This window comes from Marmota marmota, unplaced genomic scaffold (assembly GCF_001458135.2).
Source record: "Marmota marmota marmota unplaced genomic scaffold, marMar, whole genome shotgun sequence".
Taxonomy (NCBI): domain Eukaryota; kingdom Metazoa; phylum Chordata; class Mammalia; order Rodentia; family Sciuridae; genus Marmota; species Marmota marmota.
In genome coordinates, this window is record NW_026000205.1 from 9041579 (window position 1) to 9059853 (window position 18275).

Below are 18275 nucleotides of genomic sequence, written 5' to 3' on the forward strand. Positions count from 1 at the left end.
GCCTCCCGCCCCTCCCCCACCACTCCCGCAAATGGTCCCCGCAGCAGGGCCCTCACCTTGGCCATCTTGCTCTTGTTGTCGGCAGTCAGAAAGGACATGTTGTTGATCTCATTCTGGACCACAAAGTTCTGCTCCTCTCGCTTAAAGTTCTGGTGGGGGAGGCAATGCTGGGGGTCAGAGAGGGCATGGGGGGGAAGGGCACCTGCGGACAGCAGCTTCTCTGAGGACAGTGGCATGGCTGGGGACTCACGTGGGATTTGGACCAGTAGATGAAGATCTCGCCCACCATCCTGAACAGCTCCTCTGCATTGGGATTGGGCTCCGTCAGCCAGTGCGCCCTGGGGTCAGGGGAAGCGGCAGGTGAAGTGGGGGCCAGGATCTCCAGGGAAGGGGACCACCCAGAGAGCGCTCGAGGATTTTTCCAGGGGAATCTGGCCATTCAGATGGACTTTTCAAATTTTCAGTGACTATTCCTTTTCTAATTCTTTCTCTTTCTCTAACCTCTTCACTGAAATACAACACACATGTAAATAAGTATCCACCTGGCCAGCTGTCACCACGGAAAACACCGTCCACCACCTAAGACAAAGGACAGGACATTTCTAGTCCCAGAGTATCTTCACACTCCCTCTCTGTCATGTCCCTTTCTTTCTCCTAAAAGGGAGACCTCATCTACCTTCCAGAACACACATTATACTTGTCTATTTTTGAACATCATATAAATAGACTATAAATAGGCTATATGTTGTTTTTTGATTGTTTGTTTGGTACCAGGGATTGAACTCAGGGGTTCTTAACTGATCCACATCTTCAGTCCTTTTTTTGAATTTTATTTAGAGACAGGGTCTCGATGAGTTGCTTAGTGCTTAGCTAAGTTGCTGAGGCTGGCTTTGAACTTGTGATCCTCCTGCCTCAGCCTTCTGAGCTGCTGGGATTACAGGTGGGTGCCTCCACACCTGGCTATCTTCTCTCTCTCTTTTTTCTTTCCGGCTTCTTATAATGGAGCTGGTTTGTGAGACCCATCCACTTCCATTGTCATTGTATGAACAGAACACTGTTCATATCCTTTGAATCTTCACTGCCATTCCTAGCACCCTACCATACAGCAGTGCACACTCATGAGCACAAAGAGGATGTTAGTAACAGAGAACATGCTAGATGTGTGATATTGTTAGTGACAGAGAAATCAGAAACAATGTAAATCTCCAACCATAGGAGATCAGTTTAAAAAAAAATCAAACTATATCTAACTGTAGAGAATGCCACCCAACTCCAAGTGGATGTGTGAAAACATGAATAACCCAAACTCTCTTATATACTGTGTTTATTCCATGACTGTCAATCTGATAAGCAAGATGGCTAGTGAGTTACTAACGGTGGGTAGCATAGACAACATGGATGCACTGGACAAAGGAATGATTCACATCCTGGGCAGGATGGAGTGGGACAGTGATTTCTTCTTGCTACTCAGAAAACAGTGTGCAATTTAAAACTTAGGAGTTTTTAAATTCTGGAATTTTTCATTTAATATTTTTTGACTGCAGGTAATTAAAAGCACATGTAATGGGGGGACTACTATATATTCTTTTATGGTGTACTGCTATGTTAAAAAAAAAAAAAGCTGAATGCAGTGGGTGGTGCAAACCTATAATCCCAGCAATTTAGGAGGTTTAGTTGGATCACAAGCTGGAGGCCAGCTTCTGCAACTTAGACAGGCCATAAGAAATTTAGTGAGGGGGCTGGGGATGTGGCTCAAGTGGTAGCACGCTCGTCTGGCATGCGTGCGGCCCGGGTTCGATCCTCAGCACCACATACCAACAAAGATGTTGTGTCTGCCAATAACTAAAAAAATAAATAAATAAATAAATATGTTTTAAAAAAAAAAAAAAAAGAAGAAATTTAGTGAGACCCTGTCTCAAAATAAAAAATAAAAAAGGGCCCTGGGTTCTATCCCAGTACCAAAAAACAAAAAAGTGTTGGGGAGGATAGAAATGAGTTGCCAAAGCCTTTTTCTTTCATTGGAAGGACCCATGCCTATCAAGTCTTCTGGGGGCAGGGTGTGGGCGCCAAGCCTTCTCTTTTTCGCCTTAGACATAAAGGGAGAAACAAACCAGAACCAAGCTTATAGACCTGTAGGGAAGTGGTGCTGTTGTTCCTCAGACACAATAGCATGTGTATAACTGAAGGTTTCTAGAAGCTCTCTATTCCTGAGAACAGGCCAGGGTAAGCTGCTGTTTATTTAAGCATATTTTGCTAGTAAAAGTTAAGCAGCAATTGATAACATTTCAAGTTTAATCGATTCCTGGCACTTATGCTGCGCACACACCACTACTACCCATTTCTGCTCCCGTGGCAGACAGGACTAGTCAATCACAAGGCCCTTGATGCCACATTGGAATCTTTTTCAACTTGAAGTTGAACCGTATTTGCTAATCCTGGGTCAAAGGGTTAATAAGCCTAGGTAGAGGGAGGGGTGAGTGTGGCCCTTGGGTCTGGAGGAGCTTGGAGCAGGTCGGGAAGGGAGGGCCCAGTGGGGTCAGGGAAGCGACCCGCTGACCTGTTATTGTCCACATAGCGGATGAGCAACGGGTAGAGGGCGTAGAGGTCCCGGCAGAGCACCGAGAACTCGTCGCGCACCAGGAGCTCGCCCTCCTCGGCTTCAGCCTTGGCCTCCAGGCGCAGCTGCTCCTCCTCCGCCACAACCTTCCCCGCGCGCTTGCGCAGTCGCCCGATGGTGGGGATGAAGTGGGAGCGCAGGAGTTCGGGCCTGGCGCGGCTCACGATGGGCTGCGCGAACACTGCAGGGGCGAGGGGTCACTCGCACCCGACCTCTGGCCTCCAACACAGCCCCTCACCTCCATCCTCAGCCTGTGACTGCTGATCTACAGATCGTCCCAGTGACTATCATTTGACCCAAACCTGAGCCAGGCTTTGAACCCCAGGATTTTCTGATCCCATTCCCCACCTCACCCCTGACCTCTGTCATAGCCCAGAATGCTAATCCTAACCAGGATCCCTGAACTGAACCTGTGACCCAGTCCCTGTCCTGTGACCCCAGCCTGACAGAGTCTCTGACCTCTGAACCCCCCAAACTGAATCCTAACCTGATCTCTTACCCTTAACCAGCAAGACTCCAACCTCTGATCTGGCCCACACCATGTTCTTACTCTGTGATTTCTGACTGGGACCCCTGGCTTCTTACAGAGACCCTGATCTCTGACCCTGACTGCCAGTCCACCCCCTGATCCCCAGCTTAACTCCAATCTAAAACCCAATTTCTAACACAGAACTTCTACAGGGAATTTCTGACCCAGGAATCCCAACGATTTAAAGACCGATCTCTGGACCTCTGACCTAGATCCGTAACTGTTCATATCAGGGACCCCAACATCTGATCTAGTCCTCTGATCCTCTGTATAAAGAACTCAGGCTTCTGATTCCGCTCCTAACCTCTGATCTATCCTCCTCCAAAGCTCCAGAAATTCAGAATCCAATGTGGAGGGATCCAGGGACCCAGTCATCCACCCCAGACCCTGTGAACCCTGTGAACCTGTTTCTGACCCCTGGCCTTTGACCCTCTGACTCCTCCCAACTCCTGTAAGGCCACCGGTCCCCAGATCTCCCTCTTAGACTATCTGGTCCAGGGACCCCAGCATGCTGGCCTCCCCCAGAGGCCTCATGCCCCAACCCACCAGCAAGCCGCTTCATCCACGAGGCCTCATCAATGCCCAGGTTGTTGACGATGATTCTCAGGATATTCCCCAACAGGGAGTTGAGGTGGTCAGAGGTGACAGTTGTACAGGGTGGGGGGGCGCCGGCAGGCANCTGTGGCTCCTGTGTGCTGCTCCAGTTTCCCCAGAGCAAGCTTGATCCCCTGAAGCAACCAGGCACCCTGGCTGGCCAGTGCCTACTCCTGTAGGCCCCAGATCCAGTGGCCTTCTCCTGAGCGCCCTCAAGTGGCCGCCTTGGGAAACTGCAGCTGGCATAGATACTGACTGGTAGATTTTGAACATTTCTCTTTTTTTAAAAAAGTATATTTTTAGTTGTCAATGGACCTTGATTTTATTTATTTATATGCAGTGCTGAGCATCGAACCCAGTGTCTCAGACACGCTAGGCAAGCGCTCTGCCACTGAGCCACAGCCCCAGCCCCTCTCCCTTTTTGCTTAAACCCCCATTGTCTCCCCGACTGCCTCCCCTCCCCTCCAGCCCCACAATGCCCACCCCAGCCCCAAATTGTGTCACTTTTTTTCTTACTTTTCCACATAGGGGTTCCTGGTGGTTCCCAGAGAGTAGATACTGCACAGCGTTCGGTAGCAAGAGACCTGGACGTCATCCACTGAGGGAGAGAGCGGGGGTAGGTCTGGGGTGTGCCGCCATACCAGGGAGATCAAGCAGTGGGGAAGAGCAGGGGCCATAGTGCAAGACTGCTCCTGGGACATGAGCAAGGATCAACTGTTGGCTCATTTGCCTATCGGTAAAGTGGGGATAATTACAGTACCTTCACTAGCACCTTCGCCATGGGTGGCTGTGAGACCAAATTTATTAATTCCTTTTTTTTTTTTTTTTTTGGTATGGGGGATTGAACTCAGGGGCACTTAACCACTGAGTCACATCCCCAGCCCTTTTAATATTTTATTTAGAGACAGGGTCTTGCTGAGCTGCTTAGGGCCTCCCTAAATTGCTGAGATTGGCTTTGAATTCACCATCCTCCTGCCTCAGCCTCCCAAATTGCCCGGATTACAAGCATGCACCACCGCCAAATCAATTAATTCTTGACAAGTAATTACAACAGGACACGTAGTAGACCCTCAGTAAAGGCTAACTGGTTTTTCCTTGGATTTCTGATGAAAGCACCTCCTTCAGAAAAATGCAAATACACATGACGCCTGGCTACAATTTCGGGTTGTCCACCTACCTCCCAGAAGGCCAACTGAAGACCCTCACTGACTTCACAAATGTCATGAGGCCAAAAGAGGGAGGGGCTGTCCTAGATTTAAAAAGAGGCTACAGAGGCCAGGTGTGGTGGAGCACGCCTGTAATCCCAGTGGCTCAGGAAGCTGAGGCAGGAGGATTGTGAGTTCAGCAACTTAGTTAAAAAAAAAAATGGGGCTGGAGGTTGTAGCTCAGTGGCAGAGCGCTTGCTTTGCACATGTGAGGCACTGGGTTGGATCCTCAGCACCACATGAAAATAAAGATATTGTGTCCATATCAAAAAAGAACTTTTTGGGGTGGAATGGGGAGAAGGGAGGGGGATGGGAACAGGAAAGATGGTAGAATGAATTGAAAATAACTTCCCTATATCATGTATGAATACATGACCAGTGTACCTCTACATCATACAAAAATGGCAAGTTAAACTCCATGCATGTATAATATGTCAAAATACATTCTACTGTCATGTACAACTAAAAAGAATAAATAAAAATTTAAAAAATTAAAAAAATTAAAAAAAGAACTTTTTTTAATATTGATTTTTTAGTTGTAGTTGAACACAATTTCTTTATTTTATTTATTTATTTTTATGTGGTGCTAAAGATCGAACCCAGGCCGTGCACATGCTAGGCGAGTGCTCTACCTCTGAGCCACAACCTCAGCCCCAAAAAAGATCTTTTAAAAAAAAAGGCTACAGCAATAAAACCAAACTTATCAAATGCATGAAAGAATTCACATACATATGATTCAATCTGATATTCGCTCTTGCTTTCTTGCTTTCTCCCTCCATGTATACTGGATGTCGTAAATGCCTCAGGTAAATTATTTGCATTTTAAAAATTTTGAAATCAGATATGCATTTAAAATTAATTACAGCTCGGGGCTGGGGTTGTGGCTCAGTGGCAGAGCGTGCTCGCCTAGCAAGTGCGAGGCCCTGGGTTCGATCCTCAGCACCACGTTAAAAAAATAAAAATAAAAATAAAGATGTTGTGTCCACCGAAAACTAAAAAAATATATATATATATTTAAAAAATTCTCTCTCTCTCTTTAAAAAAAGTAAATAAATAAAATAAAGGTATTGTGTCCAACTACAACTAAATAAATAATATATATATTTAAAAATTAGTTACAGCTCACTCTTATAGTTAGGAATGACCTTTTTCTTACAGCACATCAACTTAAAAACACTTTAAATATTGAGCTTTTTTTTTTTTTCATAGTGTTGTTTTCCGTCTCCTCTTCATTTTCAAGTCCCTTCAATCTCCTAAAATACACAGGAGGTTTTACTTCATAATCCTTTAAATGCTACATACTCGCCTTACTCTCAATATTGACTTTTATGAATAATTTTTTAAATCTGACTTAAAAAAAAAAAAACAAAGACAAGCCAGATGTGTTGGCTCCCAGCTACTTGGGAGGCTGAGGTAGGAGGAACACTGGGACCCAGGAAACGGAGACCAGCTTAGGCAACACATGGAGGCTCTGTCTCAAACAACAAAAATAAGTCGCAGACATTGTGTGGGTGACAGGGGTCTTTCACGTGATCAGGTTGGTGATGGTGATGCTGGGGTCACGGTGGAAGGTTCTGGTTCCGGCACGTGCAGCCTCAGCATTCAGACATGAGGTGCGACTTACATTCAGAACTTCAAAAACTTTGTAGATACTTTCACCAGTGCAGTGAAAGGTGACGCAGAGGTGAAAACTCTTCTTTTTGACTTTTTTGTATTTTTTTAAAGTTTCAAATAAAAAGCTGGACCTGGGGAAGAACGCCATCCAGGTGCTACCTTTCTTCCATTTTTCAATAGATGTGTGTGTGTGTGTGTGTGTGTGTGTGTGTGAGAGAGAGAGAGAGAGACAGACAGACAGACAGACAGACAGACACTAGGGATCAAACCCAAGGGTGCTTTACCACTGAGCTACATTCCCAGCCATTTATAAAAATGTTTAAAAATTTTGAGACAGGGTCTCTCTAAATTGCTGAGGCTGGCCTCGAACCTGTGATCCTCCCACATCAGACTGCCGAGTGGCTGGGATTACAGGCACGTGCCACCAACCTGTTTAGCAATGGACTGTAATTTCAAATAAGCAGTGAGCACAGGACCTCACTATCCTTGGTCCCCAGAGCCCACTGGCCCTATGCTTCATAACTGGACAGCCCTCCCTTAGTGTCCCCGAGGCCCTTCATAACTCCTGTGTCCCAAACCGACTTCAGCATCTCCCCAAACTGGCCACATCTTCCCATCTCCAGCTCTATAGAGGACCCACTGTCCCCAGGTCCCCAATCCCAGGCCTCATTCTGGACACCTCCCTTCCCTAGCCTGTCTTCTCCACCTCCGAGTGTCTCTCCCCTGCCCTTCCTGCCATCCCCCTGGTGCCACCCTGGTCCCAGCCACATCTTAAAAGGCTCTTTTGAATCCCTGCCCACACCATGTCATGTCAAGCCACCTGGCCTTCCTATGTCTCAGTGACACCACACTGCATGTCCCACACAACACAGTCTTGGCTGCGTCACTCCCACGTGTGTCCCATGGCCGGACAAACATGCAGATGCTGCTCTCCGGCTCCCAGCCCTGCCCCTACCTTCTTTCTCACAGAGACCCCCCATGTTAAGCTCAACACATGACCTCCAGGAACAAAGGCCTCTTTCCCAGTCTCCTTTGCGGTGACAGGTGGCTATGTGCCATGTTCTGACCGGTCTGATATAAGCAGAAGCCACAGGGCTGCTTCTAGGTTGTTCCTTTAAAAGAACCAGGTGGGGCTGGGGATGCGGCTCAGGAGAAGCCCCTTGGAAGCTGGGCTCCCAGCAGCGGGGCCTTCCTCGACAGCCTCCCCGGGCACAAGCTCCATCTCTACTTCCTCTCCTGCTGCCTAGAGGGGCATGTTGGCGAGCCACCTTGGAACGGCAACATTTCACAGAAGGCAGAGCCGTGAGATGGAAGGGGCCTGGATATCTGACCCTGTGACCCACTTACAAGTCACCATTAGATGAGAAAGGAATGTTGGCTTCTCCAGGTTCCAGTGACTTGGGGTCTTGGGTCAGAGCAGCTAACGCACATCCTAAGGGACTCATTCTGTTACGTAGGATGACCATGAGCTGGGGACTCTGGCCGCCACCTGTGATGGTCCCACCGGCCCGATGGACCCCCGCCCGCCCCTGAAGCCGGGGCTCTTACGGATGACGTCGTCTCCGAACTGGTGCTGGGCGATGTGCTGGAAGAGGGTGGTGAGGACGGGCAGCAGGGCCACCGTGGTGTAGGTGAGGTTCTGGCCCACGCCCTTGACCTGCGTGCGCGCCTGCGACACCTTGCCCAGCCGCAGGTTCTCCACCATCTTCTCGATGTCCTCCGAGGCGCTCTCGAAGAAGGAGCGGAGGCCGGCCTTCACGATCTCGGGGCCTGACTTCATCACCGTCCTAGGGGGGAAGAAAGTCTCCATGTGGAGGGTGTGAAGGACAGGGGCTGCGGCTGGCGCAGGATGGCAGTGGGTGCCACCCGTGTCACCCTACCTGGCATCCAGGGAGCGGGCCAGGATGTGAAGACAGTTGACCACGGCGGGGGCGTCCGTCCCTGGGAGGGGAAGGTGGCTGAGGTGAGAGAAGGGCCAGGGGACAGTGGCCCCCTGTCTCAGCCACTGCCCTGTCCCTAGGACTACCCAGTCCACATCCAGGTCCAGGAGAAGGACACAAGGAACGTTCCTCAAATGAAGGCCAAACCCGGGAACTCCTTCCTCCGGGGGCTGGCAGGAAGCTCAGGGGAGGGCCACTTACCAAAGAGAGAGACGCGGTGGCGGACAAGGGCCGCGAGTTTGCAGAAGAGGCTGAAGGAAGGGACAGGACAGGGGAACAGAGAGTGAAACCATGGAGACAGGGCGGCGGTGGCACAGAGAAAGGAGAGGGACAGAGAGGACGGGGGAGGGTGGCAGGCAGCCCGAGCAGGAGACTTCAGGAAGGGGATCCAACCAGCAGGCTTGACAATCCCAGGGGGTGACTGGCCTGGGGAGCCACAGCGAGTGTCTGCTTCCTAACAGGGTGACCGGTTTGTCCCAGTTTACCTGACATTTTGGGAGACCCTGCAGTCCCGCAAACAGGGACAGCTTGTCACCCCAGCCCACCCATCACCCTGCAGGAAGAGTGACCAGTGCCCAGTACCCAGGTCAGAGCCCCTAAAGGCCAAGCACAGGAAGTCAGGGGTCCAGGACTATAACCCTATGAGGTCAGGGGTCAGAGGTCGCAGGCAGCCCACCTGGTGATCATTTCCTTCTCCTTATTGGAGGCGTGGCCACCACTGCCCAGCACTTTGGCCGGTGTGGACAAGAAATAGAGGCAGTGGTTGTTGAAGTACTGATTGATCAAGGGGAGCAGGATCTGCAGGTGGGGAAGGAAGACGGGGTGGTGAGGAGGGGGAGGCCCACCAGCTCCTGGCCCCCTTTCCCAGCCCACCTCTCACCTTGGCAAAGAATTTGATCTCCTGTTCATGTGGGGATTTTTCCACTCGTCCACTGCTGACCACGGCCTCTGTCGGGAAGGACAAATGGGGTCACAGAGGGGTCAAGGCTGGGGAATCCAGTGTGATCTGATGGGAGAGACTCTGAGGGCAGGGCTAGGAAATGATGGGAGATAAATTCTTGGTATGAAATCACTTCTGTTGTCTGTCAGATAAACCTCTCTCCCCTTCTTTTGTCTGATCTCCCCTATCCCTTGATCAAACCCTTCCTGAAACTGAAAATGGGGAGGAGAACAAACCAGAAGGAAGGTGAGGCCATAGACCATTCCTCTCCTCACTCATCACAAGCCTTTCTTATTTCTCAACTTCAATATCTACCACGGAGTCAATTTAGAATTAATGAATGAAACAAATGAGACCAGAAGTTGATATAAATACATTAGAATAATTTTTAAATAAAGTCCATTCAAACAAAAATGGTAATAGGAATAATTAAGCTATTAAAATAATAATACTGGCTCCAGTTATTAAACATTTGATATGTCCCTGAAACAATTTACCCTGGGTCACCCAGCCAGTAAGTGACAGAACCATGGCAGTTATGTTGAACAGTATCCCATATCACAGACGAGGAAACTGAGGTTCAGAGAGGACAGGGAATTAGCAAGAGGTGTGCGGCAAGGAGACTCAGCATGTGGGCCTTGGGGAGAGATTTGTGGGACTGAATCCTGATCTGCCTCTCACCATTGGGAATGTGGGGGCTTGGGGGCTGAAGGTCTCTGGAGAAAACTGAAAAAGACTGTGGGGGCCCTCACTGTGACTCTTGATGATGTCCAAGAAACATCCAAGAAGTAGCCCAGCAGCCTCAGCCTTCAAAATAAATCCAGAATCTGTTCAGGTTTTGCCCTCTCTGTTCCCAGTCAAGTCAAAAGGACACTGAACACTTGAGTCAGGTCCCTTCTCTGCTCAGAGCCCTCCTGTGGCTCCATCTCACTCAGGGTAAAAGACAAAGTTCTCACTATGGCCTGCAAAGCACTACGTGATCTGTCTTGTTACCTCTCTAACATCATGTCCTCTCACTCCCCCTCAATCACTCCACTTCAGCCACATGGCATCCCATACTAGGAACCTTCCAGGACTCTGCACTTGCTGCTCCCTTGCCTGGAAGGAACAGATGTCTCCAGATGTCCAAATGGCTCTCCAGGAATCTCCTTTAGGTCTTGACTCAGATGTCACTTTTTTTTCCAGTGCTGCTGGGGATGGAACCCAGGGCCTTTGCACATGCCAGGCAAGCACTCTACCACTGAGCCACATGCAGCCCATGTCACACTCTTATCCAAGTCTTCCTTGAATATTCTATTTAAAATTACAATGGGCTTCAGCTGGGGCTGTAGCTCAGTGGTAGAGTACTTGCCTGGCATTTGTGAGGCACTGGGTTCGATCCTCGGCACCACATAAAAATAAACAAATAGAATAAAGGCATTCTGTCCATCTACAACTACAAAAACAAAAACAAAAACAAAAAACTATGGGCTGCACACTCCCAATCCCCTTCACCCTGCTCTATTGATTTATTCTTCCCCAAACACTAACATATTAAATGTTATTAATAGTAATGGTGTAAACACACAGGAACACAGTGGCAGATGGGCTGGATCTTTGCCTTGGTCAATGTATCTCCGACATCCAGAACAGTGTCTGGCCTAACAGATAATTAGATGAGGGGCGGAAGGAGAGATCCGGGGCTGGCTCCCCAGGCGCGTCTTTGCTAGGGAGGCAGAAAACAGGAAGGGCATTCTTCCTACCCAGGTGGGCGATGAACTCCTGGGAAATGTCCATCCAGCGCAGCAACTGCTGCAGGAAGCCAAACGCAAACCGCTTCTCGATGGAAGATGTGTCCAGCTCCATGTCCTTAAGGCCTCTGGGTGGACAAGCAGAGAGGTCGGCCCAGAAGCAGGGCCTGGGTGCGTTTCTGCTCCAGCAGGTCCTTCCTCTACACTCTCGGGCCTCATCCCAGGTCCTCAGCCTCTCTCAGGGACCGCCTCCATTTCCAGGCCCCGCCCCCATTTCCAGGCCCCGCCCCTTGGCCTGGCAAGGTATGGCCCCGCCCCGCACGCGGGCCCCGCCCACCCGCCACCTCCTCCCGGGTGGCCCCGCCCCTGAGCTTGCCTGGTGACCGCGTAGCCGTTCATCTGCAGGAACTTCAGCAGCTCCTGGGCCTTCTCCCGATCTCGTGCTTTCTCCTTGGCCGTCAGAGTGTCGTAGGGCACCAGCAGGGGATGGGACCCACCGCCTGGGGAGGCAAAGACCAGAAACTAGGGGCTGGGGGGGACCCAGGCCGCTCCCTGAAGTGGTTCTTGAGCTGAGGTCGCAGGATTCTGGTCCTAAAGACGGAGATCGTAACGGAAACCCCGCTCTCAGAGGCTCGCCTCACCACAAGCCTGTGGTGGAAACCGCTGTCACCATTTCCAGTCTCCAGGCCAGAAACCCAGGGGCGGAGGCCGTTGCTCAGTCGCACGGGGAAGGCACGGACTGACCCAGGCCCTCAGACTCCGGAGCCTCTGACCCGGGCTGCGGAGAGGCGGGCCGTGTGGGGAGCGGGGCCACTCACCCTTGGCCTCCAGCTCTTGCTTCTTCTTCCGCCCCCACGTGTTGTGGTAGTTTTCTGCTAGTTGTTCTGCCATGGCCTGCGGGGGACACAGACAATCCAGGACAGATTCAGAGAATGCCCTTCCCCAGCAGATGCCCTGGGGACCCCCAAATGCAGGGTCAGAGGTCTCACCTGCAGCTCTCGGGACAGGGTCACTCCGCTGAGGTCGGGGGGCTGGGGGTTGTAGCCTTCTCGGGGGTCATAGGTCTGAGAGGGCAGGGGGAGACGAGGGCTGAATGAGCAAGCAGGAAGCCCCAACCAGCCCCTGCCTGGGGCCCCAGACACCTCCTCTGCACCCCTCCTAAGACCCTGTCTCTAAACCACCCCCTCCTCTCCTCTGCCCTGTGAGTCTTTAGACCCATGACTCTCCTGTCCCCGACTTCTTGGACTTCTGTCCCTTCTTCTGGCCTCCCCCCTTCTGATTCCATCCCCCTCCTGATTCCATCCTGCTCCCTCATGGCCTCACCTGGGCAGTTTGAGATATCTTCCGTGTTTTCTTCTTCTCCGTCTTCTCCTCTTCACCCTCCCTCGCCTTCTCTATGGTCCATTCCCAGGCGATCATGGCCTTCAAGGACTCTTTGATGGGCCAGCGGTAAATCTCTTTGTCCTGGAGTGGACAGGAGGGGATAGAGTTGGTGGAGTGGGGCTGGAAGGGGATAGAGGAAGGAGCCTGCAGCCAGACTCCTTGGCCTCCAGAGTGGGAAGTCCCCACCAGGTGGCTATGAAGTGCTCAGTGGCCCAGGCCACCCTGGAACCCAGGTTCTTACCAGTCTGGAATAGAGCCTCCTAACGCGCATTCTCTCATTTTACACAGGGTCAAGGAATCAAACTCAGCCTCTGACCCTTTCTAGAAGAGGGACATTAGGAATCTGGGGCCCTCGGGGGAGGCAACCCAACCTGAGGGAGGCAAAGGTCCGTGATGGGAACCCTGATGACAGATCTATCTAGATGCAAACCCGTGAGGCTTCCTCATTTCCTCCCTACCCCAGGTTTGGAGTTTCATTTTGATCCCCAACACGGGGCCCCAAGGCTTGGTCACCTTCTCTGAAAAAGTCTTGTAGGGCCTCAGCATGGGGTGGGTCTTCAGCTCCTCATCCACGTTCTCCCCGTAGGACCAGTTGTTCTGGATCTAGAAGTGGAGGCGGAGGACAGGTGAAGGCAGGATGAGGGGTAGCAGCCATGTAGGGCACCCAGTGGGGACCCTGGAGGCACTGAGGGCTCCACAGAAATCTGGGGATCCCTGGGAGAGCGAGGGTCCTTAGGGAAGGCCGGAGGCCTCAGGGAAACCTGGGGCCTCAGGGAAGACCTGGGCCTGGGGAAAAGCTGAGGTCTTGAAGGAGGGACACTTCTGGGACTGGGGGACCCTGGTGCCGACCTTGTCAAAGGCCCACTTCTCATGTGTGTACTCTGCAAACTTGTTAATGAAGGAGTCGAGCTTCTCTGGGATGATCACACTGTGGAGGGGAAGGGATTGGCAGATGTTGGGCATGGAGAGGAAACCTTCCTCTCCCCCAGCCCCTGAGTTCCACCCCAGGTCTCACTTGAGGGTCTCCACAGGCCGGGGATCAAAGTTGCCTTCAGCGTCCACCGTGGCCTTTTTCTCTGCCTTGGATGAGTACGAGGCATCCACGTAGTCAGGAGGCAGGGCCCCCGCGATGGCACACAGACAAGGCATGGCCATCCGGTACAGCTCCTGGTCGTATTTCTGAGGATGCCAGGGGTGGGCGGGTTGGAGGGTGTCACAAGGCTTCATGGAATATCCCAACCTTGGAGTCTCAGAAGTGCCAATCACACCCTCTAATCATCAACCTTCCTCCCTGGACCCCCAAACCCAAATTATGGTCCCTCTCTCTGAAATCAAAACCCCAGACCAAGATGGAACCCCAAATCACCTCCATATTACCCCTTCCAAGCACCTCAATGAAAGGCACATCCCCTCTTCTATAACCCCCAAATTGAATCCTCAACCCATAAATCTTCCTACATCCAAACCTGCAGAGCTGCCTCTCTCCTGGAACCCATCAAATTTGGAGATTTCATTCTGGATTCCCAAGTTTGAGGCCCAACCCTCCCCTTTTGGGTCTCCTGGGTGCCCAGACCTTATGTGCCAGAGAGTCAAAGATGCCCCAGAATAGTTTTCGAGTGAGGTGTAGCTCTTCCTCGGAGGTGACCCCGAAGTTGGCCCAGCCCGTAGGGAGGCAGTAGTACTTCCAACACCGCTCATAGTGGTTGGTGAGGAGCTGAGTGGGAGCAAGAGGGGACACATAGGAAGGGGCATAAAGCAGATGGCAAGCAAATGAAGGCCTCAGGAGGCAGAGGGTGCAGTGCTCGAAAATATTAAGGAGGTGTAGACAATGCAAATTATATGCTAATAAAGGAGGGCATGGTCTGTTTATTGGGGAATGGTCCTGGATAGTTTATTATGCAAAGTTAGCATTTTAATTTGGAACCAGGATGGGCATTAAACTAGAGCTGGGTTTATCTGTCTTTTCACATAAACAAGCATGCTTAATAGTCCACGGGTAGGGTGGTGTGCAAATGGGCATATGGATGGAGTGATCTGTGCTTATGCAAACTAGCACGCCAGATAGAAACACAGGCAGTGCTCCATGCAAATATATGGAAATTGAAAAGAGGGCCTCCACTATCCAATATGCAAGCTTGAAGTAGGGGCTAATTTAAGCATATTATGCAAAATAGTCAAGATATCTGAGTTGGGGGTATCTCCTTATGCAAATTAGCCATGCAAATGAAAAAACAGGAGACACAGTGTGCAAATATTCAGAATAGCTATGGTTCTGTTTATTCAAATAAACGCATTCATTTGAATAGTGGAAGGCTGGTGGTCTGGGCATGCGAATAAAATGCTAATTAGGGGAATTGGTGTGCCCCATGCAAATATATGCTAATTTAGGCGGGGGCTGGCTCATTTGGTTAGGCAAATTAAGCGCTAATTAGGGAATGTTAGCGGCGTCAATGACGCAAAGTGAATGTCCTGGGAATCCTAGTATGCTGACAGGGATGCCAATTAGCTTCCGTGGGTCCGCTGCCCTCACGCGCGCAGGGTGGCTGGGGTGGGCAGCGCTGGTACACATGAGCCCCCTAGTCTGGGGCTAGAGCAGGGCGGGGGTGGGTCATGGCAGCGAGGGTGAGCTGAGGAGGGTTAGCGCTCACCTTGAGCGGCATCTTGGCGAACTCATTCAGGATGGGCACGTCGAACACCAGGCGCCGCAGCAGGTGCTGCAGCATGGACGGGCGGATGTACCTGCGGGGAGAGCACAGGGCGGTGATCGCGCCTCGAGGTCCGCGCGGCCTGTGGCCCCACCCCGCCCCGGGCCGCACCCCACCTGCAGAGCGCCATGAGGCAGTCCTCGATGACATCGCGCTGCGCCTTGGTGAGCGAGCGGCCCCGGGACAGGCGGTAGACGGTGTGCAGCATGGAGTCCACCATGATGGCGCGGTGCTCGGTTCCCGCGAAGAGCGGCGCACACTTCGTGATGAGCGGCAGCACCGCCAGGCACAGGTAGCGGTTCAGCGCCAGGGCCATCTCCGTGGTGCTGAAAGTGGCCTGCGGCACAGGGCGAGGACCTCAGGCCCGCTGCAATCCCTGGGGTGGCCTTGGCACCCATCCCAGACAACTCCGGCCTACGGACCCAGATCATTCCCCAAATCCTGCTCCTCGGCTTCTGTACCCCACGCCCATTGCTACTTTGCTGAGCAAAATTTCGAACACACTCGAAAGTCCAGAAGCTGATAATGAGCCCCATTACTCGGATTTGGCTGTTGTGCAGATATTGACCTTCCGTGTGACTTTATTTCTGCTCTAACCTTGACCGTCTGTCTTTCCTGTAACGTTTTCATGCAAACCCCAGCCATCTGCCATTGTACCCACAGATGCTTAGCTACACATTTCCATTCAGAAAAGCAAGTCTGTCTGACAGTCCAGAAAATACTGCCATATCCCTCGTGACAGAATTAACAATCTCTTGATTTTCCTGATCAACTTTTTCTGGCTGTCGCAAAAACTGCTTTGCATTCAGATGGTACTGTTGAGATCAGGGCCCCTGGAGGGTCCACATGCTGCATTTGGCCGGCAAGTCTCATAGCCATTTTCTTTTCTTTTTCTTTCTTTTTTTTTTTTAGGTTTTTTAAATGTAAATTTGTTTTTATTTATATATGACAGCAGAATGCATTACAATTCTTATTACCCATATAGAGCACAATTTTTCATATCTCTAGTTGTATACATTGTATATTCACACCAATTCGTGTCTTCATATATGTTCTTTTGATAGTTATGATTATCACATTCATTAATAACCCTCTACCCCCTCTTCCCCTCCAACCCCTCTGCCCTATCTAGAGTTCGTCTATTCCTCCCATGCTCCTGCTCCCTATCCCACTATGAATCAGCCTCCTTATATCAAAGAAAACATTAGGCATTTGCTTTTTTGGGATTGGCTAACTTCACTTAGCATTATCTTCCCTAACTTTACCTGCAAATGCCATGATTTTATTCTCTTTTATTGCTGAGTAATATTCCATTGTGTATATATGCCACATTTTTTTTATCCATTCATCTATTGAAGGGCATCTAGGTTGGCTCCACAGTTTAGCTATTGTGAATTGAGCTGCTATAAACATTGATGTGGCTGTGTCCCTGTAGTATGCTGTTTTTAAGTCCTTTGGGTATAGACAGAGGAGAGGGACAGCTGGTTCAAATGGGGGTTCCATTCCCAATTTTCCAAGGAATCTCCAAACGGCTTTCCAGATTGGCTGCATCAATTTGCAGTCCCACCAGCAGTATATCAGTGTACCTTTTTCCCCATATCCTCGCCAACACTTATTGTTTTTTGTATACATAATAGCTACCATTCTGACAGGAGTGAGATGAAATCTTAGAGTGGTTTTGATTTGCATTTCTCTAATTGCTAGTGATGATGAACAATTTTAGACATTTTCATCTTTTCTTTTTTAATGTGATTTACTTGCTGGAGAAACCGGGTCATTTGTCCTGTACCTTTTTTTTTTTTTTTTTTACATTTTGGCTTTGGCTGGTCACTTCCTTGTGGTGTCAGTGAACTTGTTTCTTTGTACCCACACTTCCTATAGTGGTTATAGATTCAAGTCCCAGTGTTCCTTTTTCCCAGCTAATACCAAGCAATTAATTCTCCCCCTTAAGACCTTGCTGGAGTTGACCCCCAGCAGTCATCCCTCCTCTGCCTCCTTCCCCTGCCAGAAACTCGTAAAGAATGGCTGCTACCAGCAGAGGAGGCTGAGGCAGGAGGATTGCAAGTTCAAAGGCAGCCTCAGCAACTTAATGAGATCCTAAGCAGCTCAGTGGGACCCTGTCTCTAAAAAAAATAAATGTATAAATAAAAAGGGCTGGGGGTGTAGCTTGGTGGTTAAGGGCCCCTGGCTCAATCCCTGGTACCAAAAAAAAAAAAAAAAAAAAAAAGGAATGGCTAGTACTCTATCTCCGATACCTCACCTCCTGTCCCTCTCAAGCCCCCTGCATAAGGCTGTGGCCCTTCACCTTACTAAAACTGTTTGTCAAGGTCACTGTGATCTCCGTTTTTCTAAGCCAGTGGTCAATTCTCAGTGGTCACCTTCCTTGGCCAGTCACCTTCTGTTAGGATCATACGCTGTGGGTGCCCACAGTGCTGAACGGAGAACGATCATTTTCATACCTGGAGGATTCCTACCCACACTCCATCGGAATTCTGCCTTTCCTGGCTTTGCTCTCTAATACGAAAGTGCTGCTGTCGCTCTCCCATGACCCATCTCATGTCCTCCACGGGGCGGGGCGGGGAGAGTGCCAGGGTGGGCGGGGCTGCTCACCGTGTCCAGCGAGGCAGCCGCCCGCATGTCAGGAAGGAACCCCACATCGAGCACATGCAGCAGGAAGTCCTGGTTCTCGATGCCGTACACGCGGTCCAGGAAGAGCACCATGGACGCCTTGTGATCCGGCACAAAGGACGCTGACATCTTTGGCTGTACCAGTGCCCCATCTACCGGAAAGGGGGGTGGGGGGTGTCAGGATGCCCGCGGGACCCACTGGCCCCATCCGTAGCATCTTGCCCTGGCCAGGCCCTGGCCCCTCCTACCTTTGCCCAGGGTGGGGATCTGCAGGGGGAGGCTGATGATGCCCACGAGGTCGTCCAAAGGCACGAGGGAACGTAGGATGGCGCGGATCCTCAGGGCCTCGCCCTTGCCGGCTTGGATTAGCTGGGGGGGGGGGTGGCGGGG

General features: G+C 50.8%; 1 protein-coding gene across 1 annotated transcript in view; it reads right to left on the reverse strand.

The window, feature by feature from the left end:
* The window catches only part of Ryr1 (ryanodine receptor 1), a 107632-nt gene that overhangs the window by 47004 nt on the left and 42353 nt on the right, over window positions 1–18275 (reverse strand). Inside the window, 23 exon segments of the mRNA XM_048791254.1 lie at window positions 57–149; window positions 251–338; window positions 2558–2798; window positions 3693–3874; window positions 4257–4338; window positions 8108–8346; window positions 8440–8500; window positions 8701–8750; window positions 9176–9297; window positions 9380–9447; window positions 11182–11297; window positions 11546–11669; window positions 11988–12063; window positions 12159–12233; window positions 12493–12633; window positions 13066–13155; window positions 13402–13480; window positions 13568–13731; window positions 14126–14266; window positions 15201–15291; window positions 15374–15594; window positions 17868–18037; window positions 18134–18254. Coding sequence (XP_048647211.1) covers window positions 57–149; window positions 251–338; window positions 2558–2798; window positions 3693–3874; window positions 4257–4338; window positions 8108–8346; window positions 8440–8500; window positions 8701–8750; window positions 9176–9297; window positions 9380–9447; window positions 11182–11297; window positions 11546–11669; window positions 11988–12063; window positions 12159–12233; window positions 12493–12633; window positions 13066–13155; window positions 13402–13480; window positions 13568–13731; window positions 14126–14266; window positions 15201–15291; window positions 15374–15594; window positions 17868–18037; window positions 18134–18254 — 2835 coding nt within the window.